Source organism: Asterias amurensis, chromosome 21, assembly GCF_032118995.1.
Source record: "Asterias amurensis chromosome 21, ASM3211899v1".
NCBI classification, from domain to species: domain Eukaryota; kingdom Metazoa; phylum Echinodermata; class Asteroidea; order Forcipulatida; family Asteriidae; genus Asterias; species Asterias amurensis.
In genome coordinates, this window is record NC_092668.1 from 1,396,801 (window position 1) to 1,416,381 (window position 19,581).

Consider the following 19,581-nt stretch of genomic DNA (forward strand, 5'->3'; position numbering starts at 1 on the left):
CAATATGGTTTCTTCTTCTTCTTTCGTCCTTCGGATGGGACAAGCCGTTGGTCCCATGTGTTGTGTAACATATGTTAAAGAACCCAGTGCGCTTATCGAAAAGAGAAGGGCTTCGCCCCGGTGTTCCTAGCTGTGGCTGCTGGATGCGCCGTGATAGCGCCTTGTCAACCCTTTAGAAGCTGCTACATAATTGGGTCTCAGAATTCATCACTGCTACAACCTATCTTTCTGAAAGTTTGTAGATACTGAGCGCCTTGAGTACCCGGTTTGGTAGATAAGTGCGCTATGTATTACTTTGATTTTATTATTTTTCTTCTCATCTGATAACAGGCTCTAGGAGGAGGAGCGGTAGGTGCACCATTCGGCATCTTAGAGGCAGCCCTCTTAGCGATAGCTCTACTGCTCTTCCTAGGTGCTCTCATCTTCATCATCATTCTGTGCTGTTTGCAGAGAAGGTAACTTACCCCGACCGCTTCCTCTTAATTTTTGGTGTTGTTTTTTAAAGACAGTGGACACTATTGTCAAAGACCAGTCTTCTCACTTGGTGTATCTCAACATATGCATAAATAACAAACCTGTGAACATTTGAGCTCAATTAGTCGTCGTTGTTGCGAGATAATATGAAAGAAAAAACACCCTTCTCACACGAAGTTGTGTGCTTTCAGATGCTTGATTTTGAGACCTCAAGTTCTAAATCTGAGGTCTCAAAATCAAATTTGATGAAAATTACTTCTTTCTCGAAAACTGCGTCACTTCAGAGGGAGCCGTTTCTCTCAATGTTTTATACTATCAACCTCTCCCCATTACTCGTTACCAAATAAGGTTTTGTGCTAATAATTATTTTGAGTAATTACCAATAGTGTCCACTGCCTTTTAGCAAAAAACGATAGATATTAACGATCTCAGACAAAATCTCAGCCGGTTGTTAACCAAATGAGTTTTCAACTCACTCTGTTTCTGTAATATTTTCTTCTTGTCCATTCAAGATTCCTGAAAAAGATCCACGGTAATAGTCCAGCAGTGATCTACGCAACGAGAGCAGACGCCGACGTCAAAGAGGCGGCTGCCTACCAAGGGTAAGTAATAAATATCTCTCTCAAGAAGTCTGGGAACGGAGCTCCACATTCCAATGCAAAAATTAAGCTGTGTCAAATAAGGTAATTTATGGGGAAAAATTGCGAAATCGTACGTCACTGGGAACTAGGTTGATTATTTGATTGATTGATTGATTGATTGAATGATTGATTGATTGATTGAATTTATTTGGATAAAAACATGTCAAAAATATTTACACAACAACGGGAGAAACGACAATGGGATAAGAAACTTCTTGCGTCAAGAAAGAAACTTCATCTGATGGTTTTTATTTTTGGTTACAGGTCCAACCCCCTGTGGCTTGATACAGCAGATAGCTACCCAGATGATTGGCCAGACAGCATCTCACTCCTAGGAGGAGGCGTTAACAGAGAGTATGAATCTCAGGTATGACTTGAAAAGAGAAAGTACATCATTGTTTTGGGAGGGTTTTTCGGAAGAGTGAACTAAATTCATAAACACACCATTAAAAAAATCGGTGAAAATATCATCAGATTTCATTGTCACATTTGGTGGTAATGAGTTTGTTATGTTGGAACTATAACTTGTTATGTTTCTACTATAATTAATACATTTAATATTACTTCTTCTTGTTTTTAATATTGCAGGAGGCCAGCATGGATTTCTTCTCAGATATGCAAACTGAGGTTGCCCGTGACGCTCTTGTCATGACTGCATTGATCAATGATGGTTCCGTTCACGGCCAAGCTGGAGCAGGGCATGTAAAGACCCTCTCCAACGGCGCTGTTGCCAGCAATGGTAGAGTCGCCAGCAATGGTCGAGTCACCAGCAACGGGCGGTTAGCTGGTAGCGGAGTTGCAGTCAGCAACGGAGGGTATGGTAGTGGCGCTGGAAGGTCCAGTGCGGGAATGGCTGGTTCAGGACGGTCCAACACGGGAATGTCCAGCACCACTACAACTCAAATGTCTTCCTCTGGTGCTCGAATGGTGGATGGCATAGATGGCTCGGGGGGCACTTTGGCAAACCGGCTGAATCGAGACGGTTCGGTGACCGCCAATCTGAACAGCGGGGTTCAAGATGGTGGATATTCAGGCTCAAGTGCCAGCTATACTTACTCCACGGTAGGTTTTGGTGGACCTGGACCGTCCGCCAGCGGCAGTCAGAGACTGACAAATGAGAAGGCCCACGAGATCCGTCAGATGCTAGATGAGGACGAGACCGTGGAAGCCACATTCCTGGATGGAACGATGTACGGGAATGGCAACAACTCGGCCGGCATGGCCGCTGCCAGGGCAGTCTACAGGGAGGACGTAGAGTTTGAGAATCAACTCAGTCCAATCACAGAGGAGGACACCACCTCTTCTTGGTCCTCTTGGACGCGAGACAGCGATCGATCCGGCGGTAGACATCCTGGCGGCACCCTGGAGAGGAACCGCACTACAGGAAGGTCCTCTAAGGACTACCAGGACCCAATGACCAACTACACAACCTCTACCAGTGTTGAGGAGAGCTACACCCACTCCATCAAGAAGCCTTCCCAGACAGAGACCTCCTCATATTCTCGCCGGGCCAACTCCAAGACCCACTCCGCTGGGGTGCCGACAAGCATCGGGATGGTGACCCTGACTGAGGAGACACCAGAGATGATCGATCTGGGTCCAGACGAGGATTCCGAAGCTGAATCATCCATCGTGGACGGAAGGACCTACACCTACAACGTCATGGGTGGCGACAACGAGAGTAACCACTCCCTCTCTGGGACGTCCTCTGGGCACAGTAGCTCCAGGAGGAAAGAGACCAACATGATCACTCAAGAAGATGACGATGACGATGATGAAGATGGTGATGTCATCGAAGAGACGGAGACACGAAGATCAAAGAAGACCACGAGGGCATACACCAACAGCGGGTACAATGACTACATGGACGAAGAGTCTCGCTTATAAAACGTCAACATCCACAAATCAAATCATCTTGAGCAAGCTACTCCATATTGCAGTTTAAAAAACAAAATGATTCTTGAATTTTTGAAGAGCATTTCTCATGTGGCAAATAAAAATGTCAAATTATATTTTATATACTTAGGCTGTTGATGTTTGCTGGCGAACTTATGAAGTTTCTAAAAATCTGTCTTTCGAATTCCGATTTGTTACCAAAATTTACTCTGCCTGAGGGTTTTCCCAAATATGCTTAGTGTTTATTGCAATTTTTCTCTCTCTAATTGTAATTATTTAAAAACAGAGTACACGTATGTATTTTTTGAATTTGTATTGTTATATTAATTAGTGCTTACAAAGTACTTGTTATTGGTGTGGGAAACCGTGAAAACTTGATTTTGAAGAAAAGGCAAATATTGAATATGAAATGAGATGTTCAATTTGCCGTTTTGTTTTTAACAGGGATGGAACAAATACGCAGATTAAGAAAATACTGTGACTTTAAAGTCTTTTTTGTTATGTATTTGGACTATACAAATAAATTATTATTTTGGTATTATTTGGTAATTGGACTATGCAAATTAATTATTATTTAGTTATAAACCAGGCACAAATATTGGTCTACGTGGATAAACATTGTGATATTTTTGAGAGTCCTGTATCTATTATATTTGGCATAGTGAGTATTGTATAAATATATGAATAGTTGTACAAAAATTTATGCATGTATTTTGTTGTATAGTCTGCAGTAAGGAATATTTTAGTCACTATTTTTTTTTTTACGCTTGTAAATTTGTACGAAATAATGGTTTTTTTCAAAGTGCTGAGGCTTTGAAAATGTCTTACTAATTCTTGTAATGGGAATTATTTTCTTTTAGAAGTCAACACTAAAGTAATTTTTACGATGGGTGTTGACAAAAAAAGGTGATGCTTTTAGCTATTTGTGGACACATGTTTTTTCCAGGACATGGTATTATTCATTCTATTAAACTAATTCAACTAATTACTGACTTTTTGTTCTATGCGGTCTTAAGTCAGAGACCAAAATTAGTTACTTAAAAGAAAATTGCATGACTAGGAAGAAAAGGCAAAGCACATGCTACGACCATGACCAACCATTGACTAGATTTTTTTTTTTTTTGGGGGGGGGGGGTGGGGTTCTCGATCTACTTGACCTTTTGAAGTCAAAAGCCTCATAATACATCCGGGGTACTAATGCATAATTTCTGTGAGAATTAATGTTCAATTGAGCTTTTTTTTTAATTGTAAAATTAGATTATTATAAAATCTTCACCGTTTATTTCAATGCAGATTTCTCAGAGGTGCTGTAGCTTTGTTTTTACACAAGTTAATACCCTATTTGAGTTTTATAAGATTTGGAGTTGTAAAAAGACAATATTATGTCACATTGTTTTCAAAAAGGAACCTTGTAAATTATTATGTCACACGAGGCAATTTACAGGCAACCAGTTCCAGGCAATCTCCAGTAAGAGAATCTATTCACGTTTGAATGTTGACACATACATGTACTTTTAGGGATCGTTAAAAAAAAAACATCGTTTGGAAAGTCACTGTACACGTTTGGTAGTTACTCAAAACCAATATTAACTTAAAAACTGACTTGGTAATGAGCATTGGAGAGCTGTTCATGGTATACAACATTGTGGGAAACAAGTACCTCTGAAGTAACGTAGTTTTTGAGAAAGGGGTAATGCCTCACTAAAATAATAAAAGAAGTTTCTTGCTAGAAGTCTTTTATTCCTATCTGAAAGCACACAAATACGTCCAACAAGGGTCTTTTTTCTTTGAACATTTTCTTTGATGACCAATTGAGCCCAAATTAGGCTTGTTATTTTATGCTTATGATGGGATATACCAAGTGAGTGGTCTTCGACAATTACCAAACGTGTACAGTGCCTTTAGGTTGTCCTGTAGCATGCACTGTAGTTGGTTGATCAAAAGTGCCTGTGTAACCGAGACGCCTCTTGTGACGAGGCCTATTTAGTATAAGCAAAAAGCAACTCAAGTTTTAATATTAAATTTTCAACAGTGTTTGGAAAACGTATTTTAAGTAGGTGACATCTTGTTAGAAGTACCGTATAAATTTATTGAGGCTTTTAAAAGATGGGGATTGTGGTAGGTTTTACTTTTTGTTTTCTCTGTGTTTATTAATTAATGAAATTAAAATGCTGTACAATTTTTAGAGGAAATAAAAGTCCCTCCTTCAAATTGCAGTTGGCAGTGAATAAATAATGGGGCTGGATTATGCAGGCCTGTAGATGCTGAAAGATGACAAACTGTGTCAGTTGCCCATTATTAATAACTTATTCTTAAATGAAAACTTGTATTATTTTCTTTTCTTAATTTTTTCTTTTAAGTTTTTTGTTTTTTGGGGTGGGTATTTTTTATGGATTACCGTATGGGATTAGGCTATAGGCCTGTTATCTTTTTTTAAAATACATTTTTGTGTGTGAGTGGATCAAGGAAATAAACTGGGATGTTCAGATGCCCTAAATGTTATTCACACAAAAGAAATGTTCACAACTGATATTATTGAATTGACAACCATCAGTAGCCATGACATTACAGTTCAAACATTAGAAACAGTCATGAACTTTCTGTCTACTTTAGTCTGATTTCCGGTTTTGCTCTTGGAAAAATCTGAAACTTGCGATTAAACAGCCTGTGAAAAGTCTGTTATAAAACCTACACAATGTACATGTAGGTCAGCTCTTGCGTACTCTATTTTCTTTTTTTCAAAGAGGACCAAATTTCATGCCTGAAGAAAGCATCAGTGAACCCAAAGTTCGCTGATCCGAAATGCTGCAAACACTGGGCGGGAAACCCCAGTGTGCATGCACACAGCTCTCGCCCTCCTGTGCACGTAGGCGTTTTTTGCGGTGAGAAATTTTTTTTGCACGTAGGCCAATTTCTGCGGTTTCCAGGGTCGGCCTACTCCACTTTCGGTGGTGGTGGCATTTATTTTTATTTTTAACCAAGCTCTTTCTATCGTGTTAAATTAAACTAACCAGTGTGTACGTGACCAAAACAAACGCCTCCAGAAATGGGCACACATCGTTTTACCATGGATAGGAGGAATTCCTCCATGGTTTTACTTGAATAAACTACAAGCCTATGTAAATTCTGTAAGACAATGCCGCCGCAGTTTGCAAAAAAATCAAAGACTGCATTTTTATTTGCGTGATAATGCTGTAAGACCCTTTTTTATAAGTCTAGACAAGGAGGAGGGGAATTTAGCCTACGTTTTTTAAATTATTAATTATTAAAAGTTAATAGGCCTATATAGAAGTAGAACATAGAGATCGTTTTGCATTGTCAAGTTCCACACAATAGGTGCAACCGTTTCATGTTTCATTCAAGTAGAATTATGTTGAACCAAACTTGTACCCCCCCCCCCCCCCCGCTCCCAACCCAACCTGTTTTAAAGGCAGTGGACACTACTGGTAATTACTGGAGTAATGAGGAGAAGTCGATAGTATTAAACATTGTGAGAAACGGCTCTCCTCAAGTAATGTAGATTTCGAGAAAGAAGTAATTTTCATCGAATTTGATTTCGAGACCTCAGATTTAGTTGAAGTCTCGAAATCAAGCATCTAAAAGCACACAACTTCGTGTGACAAGGGTGCTTTTGCTTTCATAGTTATCTCGTGACGACCAATCGAGCTCAAATTTTCACAGTTTTTTTTTTGTTATTTTATGCATAATGTAACCGTGTTGAGATACACCAAGTGAGAAGACTGGTCTTTGACAATTACCAGTTAGTGTCCATGTCTTTAACCAAAGATCGTATATTAGGTCAGCTACAACCTCCTAGTACTATTGAGGTTCATTTGGCTATCGTTCGATCGTATGACCATGTTTCTTCCTCCATGGTACGACGAACCTCATTAGTTCTTCTTGGATCTGGAGGAGTACACAACCACCCGATATCGATATCAAGGGACGCGTGACGACGCCGGCCGGGGGCGTGGGTAGGGGGAGGGGGGGGGGGCAATGCGCACTCACTCACGCGCAGTATTTCTAGGTCAAGTATATGGGGTCATCAACATTGCACTACGCACGTACACACAAACTGCCATGCCAATGTCATCAACACTGTTGACAACATCAGCTATATTTACATCAGCGTTTTGTGCATTACACTTCCGGGTCCACAAACGAATTCCGAGCTGTGAAACTTGGTTATGTGTGTTCATGGTGTGTGACGGTCCATTCTTCATTCAGTAGATGACTTCTGTTCGGTAGTTATATAAAAGCTGTGTTTTGCGGTTGAATACGGTCGGTTCTATTGCCGATTTTGAGGGGAGCCCAAGTCGGCCAACCAGAACTTCACACTAGCTACACTCGTGACAACACTGACTGACTGTTACTGACTGGCACTAGAGAACATGTTTACACACTAGTCATTCCGTACAACTAAGCGGGAGTGCATGGTCATGATGGTCATTCCACTTTCTTTTATAAAAGTATTTTAAAGTCTACCTCAACGATTTATCATATGAAAACTTGCCAACACAGCCCTACTAGTTCTGGAGAAGTTTGTTATTTAATAATTTATGCTGTAAAATTGAACCATGGTCGGATATTGAACTGACAATGACACCGAACGGTCAGCAGAAGTCGGAGCGGAATTTCTCTTCCATGAAGTTTCGAGACTACCCATTACCCCTGGACGATATACCCAGACTTCACGTAGATGATCCGGACGTAAGCAGATATATTGCTCAAACGGTAGGTCGCTATTCCAAACCACTCCTTCCCCCGCTCAAGTCAAGTCAAGGGACCCCTACGAAACTCCTAGAACTATGAGGTTTGTTCTGCTATCCGTTCCGCTATTGTCTCCACGATAGCGAAATGACGAACCTCATAATTCTAGAGGACCCCTATCCCATCAGTATCAACAGTATAATAAATCGACAGCGTATTTGTATTTCGTCTGTTTGTTCGACTGAGTTTTGGTCAATGCTTTGAAAACTGAAATTGAATGCGAATCGTGCGAATGCAGCATAGGATAACTTTCCGTATGGCGCCACCACTTTTTCACTCTTTTTTTACAAAAAGGGATATCTCATTGAAGTAAATTAGATACTATATTATTTCATATCGAATGAAAAAGTGGTGGCGCCATACGGAAACTTTTCCGCAGCATATGTGATACACATTTTGACGTCACACATTACGTGTTGTGCACACCCTTTTTTAGCTATTAAAGATCGACTGCTGTTGTTCGAAACACTGTGTACTTGTTCAAATTAGAACAGTTTCTTTTGACTAGTCTTGTTAAAAAACGTCTTGTCCCTGTAGTCTTGTTTCCATAAATTTGAGCCCTGTTCGGACTCGATGCACATGTAGGAACACCTCAGACATGTCAGAGAAGTCCCTTCCAACATTCCTTATCCCCATTCCCATCTCTACCCCATCCCCTCCCCCATCTCTACCCCATCCCCACCCTCATCTGGGCCATCTCTACCCGAACCCCCACACAACAATTGACTCTTTTCATCTTTGCTGAGAGATCACTTAAATTTTCTGTCTGTTCCTAATTCTGTGTTCATTTTTTTCAGAGGCCAGTGGTGATAACGGGTACCAAGCTTGCAGAGCCAGCATTGAAATGGGACCTAGACTACCTCCAAGAAAACATAGGTAAAAAGTATGGAATACCTCTCTGCGTAATATCTTTAAAAAAGAAATAAAAGTAAATATGTTTAAATGTTAACTTTGATTTTTAAACTTTGATTTTGATAACCATCTTTCAATTCTGTTGAGTATGAATTTTGTACACCCGCCAATAATACAAATAAGAGAAATTCTTGAGTCTTGAGTAGATTAATCCCACAGCTCACGTAGGAAGCTAAACTGCGATGGTGCGTTGGTGACGTCATTTGTCGATGGTGCAAGGTGCGAAGAAAAATAAAAAAAGGAAAAGAAAAGGTTGTGCACTGTTTACATTGTGCAAGAGCCAGACTGGGTTAACATTATCATAGAGCCAGCCAGAGGTCGAAGGACTCTAATCTCAAAAGAACTTTCCAGTAAACATTTTTAGCTACAAGCCCTGAGGTCTTGTAGGTTTCCCCTCAAATATGAGCTTTGGATAGTTACTGATGCCCTTCTCAATTCTTTATTTCCCCCCAAGGCTCAGGAATGTTCAATGTATTCGAGGCCAAAGACAGAGGTCATAAGTTCATGTACTACGACCCCAAGAAGGCCCAGTCCAATAAGGACTTCAAGCCACAGATGCAGTCAATGAACATGAGTTTTCCAGACTTTGTACATCGCTTGCGAGCTTCGAGACCGGGCGACAACAGGTGAGTCTCGAGTCACATTTCATGTTTTCTTTGTGCTGACTTGTTAGGGTGATATTCACTCCATCAGCCTCTGCATCTGAAACAGATCTCTTTTGATTGATTAAGGCCAAATAACAAAAAATACCAGTTGATCGTCCGGATTTTTCAAAAAAGAGGAGGATGAGGGCCTTACTATTTACTATTTACTATTTTTTTTTCAAGATGGCTGCTAAGTATTTCAAATCAAACAGGCCACCAATTCTTCAGTTTGAATCAACCGCAAACTTATTTATACCTATTAGTTGCATGAGGACCTGTGTTAACACTAACACTAACAGGGTCGGATAACACTAAAAAGATTTGCTGGTAGGCATTCACAAATTTTGTTTTATGAAACAGACGGTTCAAGTTATTTTTTTTTATTTATTTTTTTTAATACAAAAATCGAAAAATAGTAAATAGTAAAAAAAAGGATGCGGCCCCAAAAAAGGATGTGGGCGGGGACGATCAGCTGGTATTTTTTTTTATTTGGCCTAATATTTCAACTCATTTTGATTCTGGTCTTGTAAAATAAATTCTGATCCCGTAAAAAATTAAAGCCCCCAAAAAAAAGCCCTGCAGTCTTGTAGATTTTGTTGCCCCAATTTCAAGCCCTGGCTGATCAGAAACAACAGGGGGCGATTTTACAAAGAGTCAAGACTAATCTTAAGTGCAAATCACTCTTAATTGCGGAGCAAAGTGTGTTGTCACGATACAAATCACCATGGCAATATTGACAACTCATCTTTTCAAGATGAATCTTCGTGCTTTGTGAAATCGGCACATGGGCTTGAGTCCAATGTCTCTCTTAAAAGCACTGGACACTATTGATGATTGTCAAAGACCAGTCTTCTCACTTGGTGTATCTCAACATATGCATAAAATAACAAACCTGTGAAAATTTGAGCTCAATTGGTCATCAAAGTTTGGAGATAAAAATGAAAGAAAAAAACACCCTTGTCACACGAAGTTGTGTGCTTTCAGATGCTTGATTTCGAGACCTCAAATTCTAAATCTGAGGTCTCGAAATCAAATACATGGAAAATTACTCCTTTCTCGAAAACTACATTACTTCAAAGGGAGCTGTTTCTCACAATGTTTTTACTATCAACAGCTCTCCATTGATTGCTTGTTACCAAGTAAATTTTTATTTAATTTTTTTTGGAAGTAATTACCAGTAGTGTCCACTGCCTTTAAAAGCACTATTGGTGATTACTCAAAATATTTGTTAGCATAAAGACTTACTTGGTAACGAGCAATGGAGAGCTGATTGATTTGATAGTATAAAACGTAATTATGAGAAACGACTCCCTCTGAAGTAACGTAGTTTTTGAGAAAGCCTTTAATTATGCATCTGAAAGCACACAAAGTAATGCAACAATGGTGTTTTTTCTTTCATTATTCTCTTGCAAATTTAATGACCAATAGAGTCAAAATTTTCAACAGTTTTGTTAATTTATGCATAAGTTGGAATCCACCAAGTGAGAAGACTGGTCTTTGACAATTACTTAAAGGTGACCAGTGTCTTCAACCGCTCAGTGATGACACGTCTCATGCTCAGATTATAGTGTGTTATCAGAAATGTTCTTTCAGATCTTTTCAAAGTTTACTTCCAATGTTCATTTTGATCCTTTGTCAGATTATATCTACAGCAAGCGCTGAACGACACCGTTGGACCAGCTTTAGTTCAGGACTTTGTTCATTTTAATTGGTCATGGGTCACTGCTCAACAGAGGAAGTACAACTGGGGCCCACTGACGACGAACCTCCTGCTGGCTTCAATGGCAGGTATGGAACTGGGTGTCGGAATATTATTCAAACACCCTTATTTGACTAATAGAAGAGTCTCTGAAACTTTATTTCCTGTAACCCAGTAGTGCTCGATCAGCTTTCTGGGTTGACCCAGCCCTAACCCAATAGACCGATCCACTAAGCTCCGCCCAATTGCGTATTGACCAATTACAACGCAAAGAAGGTCCGACAAATAAGGTCCGACATGCGTGCGCGTATCTTGGCGAGTTGTGCAGAAAGGCATTGGAAAGCCTCACGTGTTCTTGCTCACACGTGTGTCGTGGGCGGAGCCTACTTGATCGGTCTATTGAAGCACAGGAATGGTGGGCATTTGGTGTAGTTTTGGTGTAGGTGTTTTCCAACACCAAGTTGTGAGTGGTGCTGTTTATAGCCACATTGCGAATGGGTGGCCCAAGCATTTTGCCCGGGATTGTAGCGTGCTCTGATCATCATCAGGAGATTGATTGATGTTCATGGATAGAGCCAAACTCCAAAGATGTCTTGCCTTATCGCATTTTGATTTCCTTTTTGTGTTTAGGTAACGTGACGCCAGCCCACTATGACGAGCAGGAGAACCTGTTTGCTCAGGTACAAGGTTACAAGAGGGTCATCATGTTCCCACCCAGTCAGTTTGGGAGCCTATACCCATTCCCGGTCAACCACCCCTGTGATAGACAGAGCCAGGTAAAAAAGTTGTCAGCATTTATTATTTTGTTTTTATACAGACCTACCTGAATTGTTTGTTTGTTTGTTTGTTTAGTTTTTTAAGTTAGTCTTTCCTTCGAGAACTCGGCAAACTCCCACAATGGGATATGAACTCCAAGCTGGCAACAGCCATGTCTCTCTCATACAAACATTGGTTTAACATCTATGATATGAATTGCTCAAATCAAGAAATTGTGATTCAGTAACTATACAACAATACTTGTTCTAGTCATTGTGAAATCAGCGTTTAGCATAGAGGATTCGAACCCACAACCTTGTAACTGCAAGTCCTGCAGTTTAAGCACTGGACAAGGGTGAAATTCATTGAAAGTGCCAATGACTGTGCTTAGTTCTAGCTGAAACACAACATCTTCACTCCAGCTGGGGTTAACGACATTGAGTGGAACATTACTCCAGCTGGGGTTAACGACATTGAGTGGGGGAGCGAGGAACAGGGAGGGTATGTTTATTGTCACCTGGCCCAAGCATTTTGCCCGGGATTGTAGCTAAACTAGCAAGAGTCGTCAAATGGTACCCAGCCTTCTTTTATACTTTCCTATGCTCTGTAACAGGTCGACTTTGAGAACCCTGACTATGAAAAGTTTCCAAAGTTCAGAATTGCGAAGGGTCTTCAGACGGTCGTTGGACCCGGCGACGTTATCTATATTCCAATGTATTGGTGAGTAGAAGAATTTACTAGCTTTTTTGTAGACTGGCCTCATCAGACCGTGCCAGAAACACTGAGGGCAAATTTTTCAGTTTTTGGGTCAAAACTTGTTTGGTGATTTGATGGTTGAGAAAGGATACAGAACAGACTACTGAAGACATTTTGCCCGTGGGAAGTGTCTAAATTACCCAAACTTTTGAGATATTTTGTCAAAAACTGTAAACAATTCATCTAGGCACAAGTGTCAAACCATGGGCCTAATTTCATAGAGCTGTTGAACATTTACTGCTTAGCAAAATGGAGCAGGATACAAACCACAGATAGAGCACGTGTACTATGTAAGATGGTAATTTGACTGGTAACCTTATTCTGGTAAGCAAAATTTTCTGTGCTGAGCTACTTTTGTAAAATTAGGCAGCTCTATGAAATTGGGCTGAGGACTTAAGCATCCCAGGCTCTGCTGATCAGAATCACCAGAGCTTGAGTCCAGTGCTCTTGATCGCTCGCCCTTGACACACCAAGAGAGATGAGTCGAAACTCAAGTTTATAAAAAAAGAAGCACACGTTCCCTGTTGTTCCTGAAACTTTTTTTATTGTTCTCAAAATTAGGTGGCACTACATTGAATCCCCTATCGATGGCGGAGAAACAATTTCAGTCACATTTTGGTACAAGGTAAGAACACACTTAGCACTGATAATTTCACACTGTTTTTATAGGGTGACTTGCACAAAGAAAACAAGTTTAGACTTTGTAGCAGGGATGAGAAGTTTCAGAATTTTAATGGAAATCAGACTTTTCATGTCTTCGTGGTGAAAACATAAGTTGTATTTCATCAAATCTAAAGAGATCCTGCTTCAAATATTTGTTGTCCTTAAACCAAGGGATCATTAAAAGCAACTGGTACTGTGACCTGTAGGCCTACACTCCACTAGGGTCAAAACATCAGACCAGTAACTACTTTGCATTGATACGATAACGTTCAGTTAATTAAGCAGTTTGTAATAGCTAATACTATTTGTGCAAACTTTTTTGACTAGATCTGATTTTACATGCCTGTCTTTTCAGACCACACCTATCTCAAAGACCATATCGTATCCGCTGTCGGCTCAGCAGAAAGTCTGCATCATGAGAAATATCGAGAAGATGCTTGGAGACGCCCTCAAAGATCCTGAAGAGGTAAGCATGGTGGTGTCAATGCGAGCGGGGTGTAGACCAATCCAACGCTGCCATGGCTACGCCGCCTTGGCAGAGTGCAATACCTGCGCGTTTGGAAACCAAAAGCACATCAAATTCTGCTTAGCAGTCAAAATATTACATCGCACCATCTGTCGCTGAAACAAGAAAGTTATTGTGTCTCCTATCAGGGTGTTTGAGCGTGAAACCAGGCTTTCTGCTTCTACTCACCCATACACTCTTGCTTTGCTGAGGTGTAAAAAAAAGAGCCATTCATACAGCTTTATTCTACGTAATCCCTTTGGAACTCCTTGCCTGGTGCTTTTTCCCCCCATATCCTATAATATAGACTGTTTTTAAGAGGATTTTCATTTCCTACAACAAGCTCCGTAAGCCTTTTTGAGGTATGGCGGACACAATGCTACAACACTGTAAAGTTGTGGTAAATTTGTGCGAATTGACCATAGAAATAGAACGTATGTTATTCAGGACGCGGCGTTTACATGAAAACCTAATGACCACCAACATGGTGAGCGTGGCATCAGTCGCGGCGTGTGACGCGCGTGTATCACGTCTGCCATTGCTCAAAAAGGCTTATTGAGTTATTTTTGTTTTAAATACTTTTTCATGTAGCCCCAAGAGTGTCTGTAAGAGTAGCTGTAAGCCCTGGAACGAACTTGCATAACAAACTTGTTCAGCCTTCCTCTTGCCAGATACACTGTAATTTCAAAATCAAGATACATGTTTTTGCATTGAAACAACAATAAGTAACACAAACATCTATTTTTATATTTTGTTTAAATATTCTTATTTTGCTTTAGATTGGTTCATTACTGCATACCTTAGTGCAAGGTCGCTATGAAGACAGCCATAAACTAATGGACCAGACATAACCAGCCGTCGTCGGGAACAAGAAGAAAAAGCCACTTTGCCAAAAACTGTAAATATGCCGGAAAAGATTCCGTTTCTACCTTTCCAAAATTGCGCGTCGTATGTCCAGTGTTTTTTCTGTAGTATTTAAACTTTGCCCGAAGGGTTCTAAAAAGTATGATGACATTGTTTTATAATTGCCAATAACTTATTGTATGACAAGATGTGGCAGTCGACTTGGTGCAGCTGAAAAAAAAATAGAGTCGCAGACAATGTTCATGTTTTTTGTGATCAACCATAGACATGAAATAACTCTGTTCAGATTTTGGCTTGCGTGATGTTCATGAAAATGTCATGGCATCATACAGTCCTAGACTTTAGCTGCATGCTAAAGTTGTGGTAGAAATCAGTAGCTAATCGTAGGGGCCGATTTCACAAAGCAATTCAACTCATAGCAAGACAAATTTTCAGTATCACCATAGTGATTTGTATTTGTGACATCACACTTAACTTAGCAACTACGATTGATTTGCAGTTGCGATCAATCTTAGATCTTTATGAAATCGGCCCCAGGCTTTTTTTATAAATGATGTAATTGTCGATTGTAGAATTCAAACCTACCTCTAATCATCAGTTCTCAGCCATCGGTGTACATTTATAAGGAGATTTACATTTACAAGGAGTTTACATTTATAAGGAGACTATCTGCGTACATGTTCTTAAATGTGGGGTTTCAGGTTTTTGAATGTTGGGTTCGAATTTCACCCCAAATAGCCAGTAATTTCAATTTGATAAGAATACATTCTGTGTACATGTTCTTGATTGTGTGGTTTCAGGTTTTTGAATGTTGGGTTTCGAATCCCACCTCAAGTAGCCAGTAATTTCAATTTGATAAGGATACATTCTGTGTACATGTTCTTGATTGTGTGATCACAGGTTCTTGGGTCTTGATATCAAATCCCTTCCGAGAAGCGAGTAGAATCAATTTAGTTACAAATTTACATTTATATGGATACTTTCTGTGTACATGTTCTTAAATGTGTGGTTTCAGGTTTTTGAATGTTGGGTTCGAATTCCACCCCAAGTAGCCAGTAATTTCAGTTTGATAAGGATACAGTCTGTGTACATGTTCTTGATTGTGTGATCACAGGTTCTTGGGTCTTGATATCAAATCCCTTCCGAGAAGCGAGTAGAATCAATTTAGTTACAAATTTACATTTATATGGATACTTTCTGTGTACATGTTCTTAAATGTGTGGTTTCAGGTTTTTGAATGTTGGGTTCGAATTCCACCCCAAGTAGCCAGTAATTTCAGTTTGATAATGATACAGTCTGTGTACATGTTCTTGATTGTGTGATCACAGGTTCTTGGGTCTTGATTTCAAATCCCTTTCGAGTTAGCTAGAAGAATCAATTTAGTTACAAGTTAACATGTATAAGGATACTATCTGAGTACATGTTCTTGAATGCGGGCTCTCAGAACTCTGAGTGTTGGGTTCGATTCCCACCTCAAGTAGCCAGTAATTTCAAGTTGTAAGGATACATTCTGTGTACATGTTCTTGATTGTGTGATCACAGGTTCTTGGGTCTTGATTTCAAATCCCTTCCGAGTTAGCTAGAAGAATCAATTTAGTTACAAATTTACATTTATAAGGATACTATCTGAACACATGTTCTTGAATGTGTGCTCTCAGAATTCTGAGTGTTGGGTTCGAATCCCACCTCAAGTAGCCAGTAATTTCAAGTTGTAAGGATACATTCTGTGTACATGTTCTTGATTGTGTGATCACAGGTTCTTGGGTCTTGATTTCAAATCCCTTTCGAGTTAGCTAGAAGAATCAATTTAGTTACAAGTTAACATTTATAAGGATACTATCTGAGTACATGTTCTTTAATGCGGGCTCTCAGAACTCTGAGTGTTGGGTTCGAATCCCACCTCAAGTAGCCACTAATTTCAAGTTGTAAGGATACTATCTGAGTACATGTTCTTGAATGCGGGCTCTCAGAATTCTGAGTGTTGGGTTCAAATCCCACCTCAAGTAGCCAATAATTTCAATTTTATAAGGATACATTCTGTGTACATGCTCTAGAATGCAGGTTCTTTGGTCTTGGGTTTGAAGCTCATCTGAGTAGGCACTGGTTTCAATTAAGTTACAATTATACAAATACAATCTGTGTACATGAACAATGGGTCTCTGCTTTTTGTGTCTTTGGTTCGACTCCAAACCCAAGTAGCCAATAGTTTCAATTTTGTTCAACAATTATACATGTATATGTAAGGATACAATCTGTATATAAGTATACAATCCGAGTGCGGGAACTCTGGTTCTTGGGTTTTGGGTTTGAATCCCACCCAAGTAGCCTGTAGTTTCAATTTAGCTACATGTATTGCGGTTTAATTTAGGTACATTGTTCAAGTTATCAGTTGCTTTCTGGTAGTTTTATTGAACGTAGTTTAAACTTAGTTAATTTTAATTTGGTTTGCAGTAGTTGAGCTGTGGACAACTCTTGTGAATTATTTGTTGCAAACTTGTTATGTGAAAATTTGTTTCGCATTCGCAGGAAGTATGAACCGGGCTTAAGTATTAGCCACTCACAGACACCAACATTTTAGGGTCATTATTTTCAGGAATTGCTGAAACGTGGTCCAAAATTGCGCCTGGTTCATACTTGCTGCAAGTGGGAATGCGATCTGATTTGTGACGTCAAAGGGGTGTTTTTGCAGCGAATGTTTCGCAGGAGTTGGTCAAAGGGCACTTCCCATTTGTGACGTCAAAATTAGCATTGCATTTGCATTCACAGGTATGAACCAGGCTATATATTGACTAAAGATTGTGGGTATTTTGGGTGGGTTAGGTACTGGTAAAGTTGTGGTAGAAGTTGGTAGCCAATCAAAAAATAAGCTTCGTTCCCGCTCGTTCTTGTTCAGTTTTAGTCGGCAATATAATTGTCTATTTCAGAGTTCAAACTGATCATCTGTTGTGCTCAGAAGCATTGGTTTAGAGGTCTACAAGGTGGTGCCGTGGGTTCGAATCCCACCAGTGTATCATGTTGCAACATCGAATCCACTGTACTTAATGTCACAATAGAATTAATAGTTTACGCTTGTGATTCTGTTTGTTGTGGTTTTATGTGTAGTGTTGGCAAGACTTAGGTACATGGTAATTTCTTTAATTTCTAGGTGTTATCTTTTCGAGCTCCTTGAAAGGTCAAACTACTTAAGATAATGAGACAATTTTCAATCAATAACTAAGATGTGCAATTATTCAATACCAAAATGTATCAAGAGCAATGCTTTGTTGTAAATGGTTTTTAAATTAAAGTGGTTTGAAGCCACAGCAACTCCTGTGCATTTTAGGTTTGTGTAATGTAAAACTTTGTTTGAAAAGGTGGCTGAAAAATTGACAAGGCCTTGTGTACATGTAAATGTCAAATTTTTGCTGAGTGTACAGCCTTGTGAACTTGTCAAACTTTGACTGAAAAGGTGTACAAGGCCTTGTGAATTTGTTGAATTTTGGCTGAAAAAGTGTACAATCCTACAGCCTTGTGAATTTGTCAAATTTTGACTGAAAAAGTGTACAAGGCTTGTGAACTTGTCAAATTTTGACTGAAAAAGTGTACAAGGCTATAGCCTTGTGAATTTGTCGAATTTTGACTGAAAAAGTGTACAATCCTATAGCCTTGTGAACTTGTCAAATTTTGACAGAAAAAGTGTACAAGGCTTGTGAATTTGTTGAATTTTGGCTGAAAAAGTGTACAATCCTACAGCCTTGTGAATTTGTCAAATTTTGACTGAAAAAGTGTACAAGGCTTGTGAACTTGTCAAATTTTGACTGAAAAAGTGTACAAGGCTATAGCCTTGTGAATTTGTCGAATTTTGACTGAAAAAGTGTACAATCCTATAGCCTTGTGAACTTGTCAAATTTTGACTGAAAAAGTGTACAAGGCTATAGCCTTGTGAATTTGTCGAATTTTGACTGAAAAAGTGTACAATCCTATAGCCTTGTGAACTTGTCAAATTTTGACTGAAAAAGTGTACAAGGCTATAGCCTTGTGAATTTGTCGAATTTTGACTGAAAAAGTGTACAATCCTATAGCCTTGTGAACTTGTCAAATTTTGACTGAAAAAGTGTACAAGGCTTGTGAACTTGTCAAATTTTGACTGAAAAAGTGTACATGTGAATTTGTCGAATTTTGACTGAAAAAGTGTACAAGGCTATAGCCTTGTGAATTTGTCGAATTTTGACTGAAAAAGTGTACAATCCTATAGCCTTGTGAACTTGTCAAATTTTGACAGAAAAAGTGTACAAGGCTTGTGAATTTGTTGAATTTTGGCTGAAAAAGTGTACAATCCTACAGCCTTGTGAATTTGTCAAATTTTGACTGAAAAAGTGTACAAGGCTTGTGAACTTGTCAAATTTTGACTGAAAAAGTGTACAAGGCTATAGCCTTGTGAATTTGTCGAATTTTGACTGAAAAAGTGTACAATCCTATAGCCTTGTGAACTTGTCAAATTTTGACTGAAAAAGTGTACAAGGCTATAGCCTTGTGAATTTGTCGAATTTTGACTGAAAAAGTGTACAATCCTATAGCCTTGTGAACTTGTCAAATTTTGACTGAAAAAGTGTACAAGGCTATAGCCTTGTGAATTTGTCGAATTTTGACTGAAAAAGTGTACAATCCTATAGCCTTGTGAACTTGTCAAATTTTGACTGAAAAAGTGTACAAGGCTTGTGAACTTGTCAAATTTTGACTGAAAAAGTGTACATGTGAATTTGTCGAATTTTGACTGAAAAAGTGTACAAGGCTATAGCCTTGTGAATTTGTCGAATTTTGACTGAAAAAGTGTACAATCCTATAGCCTTGTGAACTTGTCAAATTTTGACTGAAAAAGTGTACAAGTGAATTTGTCAAATTTTGACTGAAAAAGTGTACAAGGCTATAGCCTTGTGAATTTGTCGAATTTTGACTGAAAAAGTGTACAATCCTATAGCCTTGTGAACTTGTCAAATTTTGACTGAAAAAGTGTACATGTGA

General features: G+C 39.2%; 2 protein-coding genes across 2 annotated transcripts in view; both read left to right on the forward strand.

The window, feature by feature from the left end:
* Positions 1-4,127, forward strand: part of LOC139953154 (uncharacterized) — a 95,962-nt gene extending 91,835 nt beyond the window's left edge. The window contains exons 114-117 of the mRNA XM_071952581.1: positions 331-455; positions 987-1,076; positions 1,380-1,482; positions 1,704-4,127. Coding sequence (XP_071808682.1) covers positions 331-455; positions 987-1,076; positions 1,380-1,482; positions 1,704-3,002 — 1,617 coding nt within the window. The 3' untranslated portion in view covers positions 3,003-4,127. The remainder of the gene's footprint in view (positions 1-330; positions 456-986; positions 1,077-1,379; positions 1,483-1,703) is intronic.
* A 2,972-nt stretch (positions 4,128-7,099) lies between these two features.
* Positions 7,100-17,901, forward strand: LOC139953079 (hypoxia-inducible factor 1-alpha inhibitor-like). The gene is made up of 9 exons (XM_071952483.1): positions 7,100-7,745; positions 8,579-8,657; positions 9,148-9,319; positions 10,977-11,125; positions 11,667-11,812; positions 12,406-12,512; positions 13,110-13,173; positions 13,567-13,677; positions 14,496-17,901. The coding sequence occupies exons 1-9, from the start codon at positions 7,611-7,613 to the stop codon at positions 14,565-14,567; spliced, it is 1,035 nt and encodes a 344-aa protein (XP_071808584.1). The 5' UTR covers positions 7,100-7,610; the 3' UTR covers positions 14,568-17,901.
* The last annotated feature ends 1,680 nt before the right edge of the window (positions 17,902-19,581 follow it).

Coding starts and splice junctions, on each gene's coding strand:
- LOC139953079 (XM_071952483.1), top strand. CDS start 7,611: ATGACACCGAACGGTCAGCAGAAGTCGGAGCGGAATTTCTCTTCCATG. Junction 11,126..11,666: donor CCTGCTGGCTTCAATGGCAG/GTATGGAACTGG, acceptor TTTTGTGTTTAG/GTAACGTGACGCCAGCCCAC. Junction 12,513..13,109: donor ATCTATATTCCAATGTATTG/GTGAGTAGAAGA, acceptor TCTCAAAATTAG/GTGGCACTACATTGAATCCC.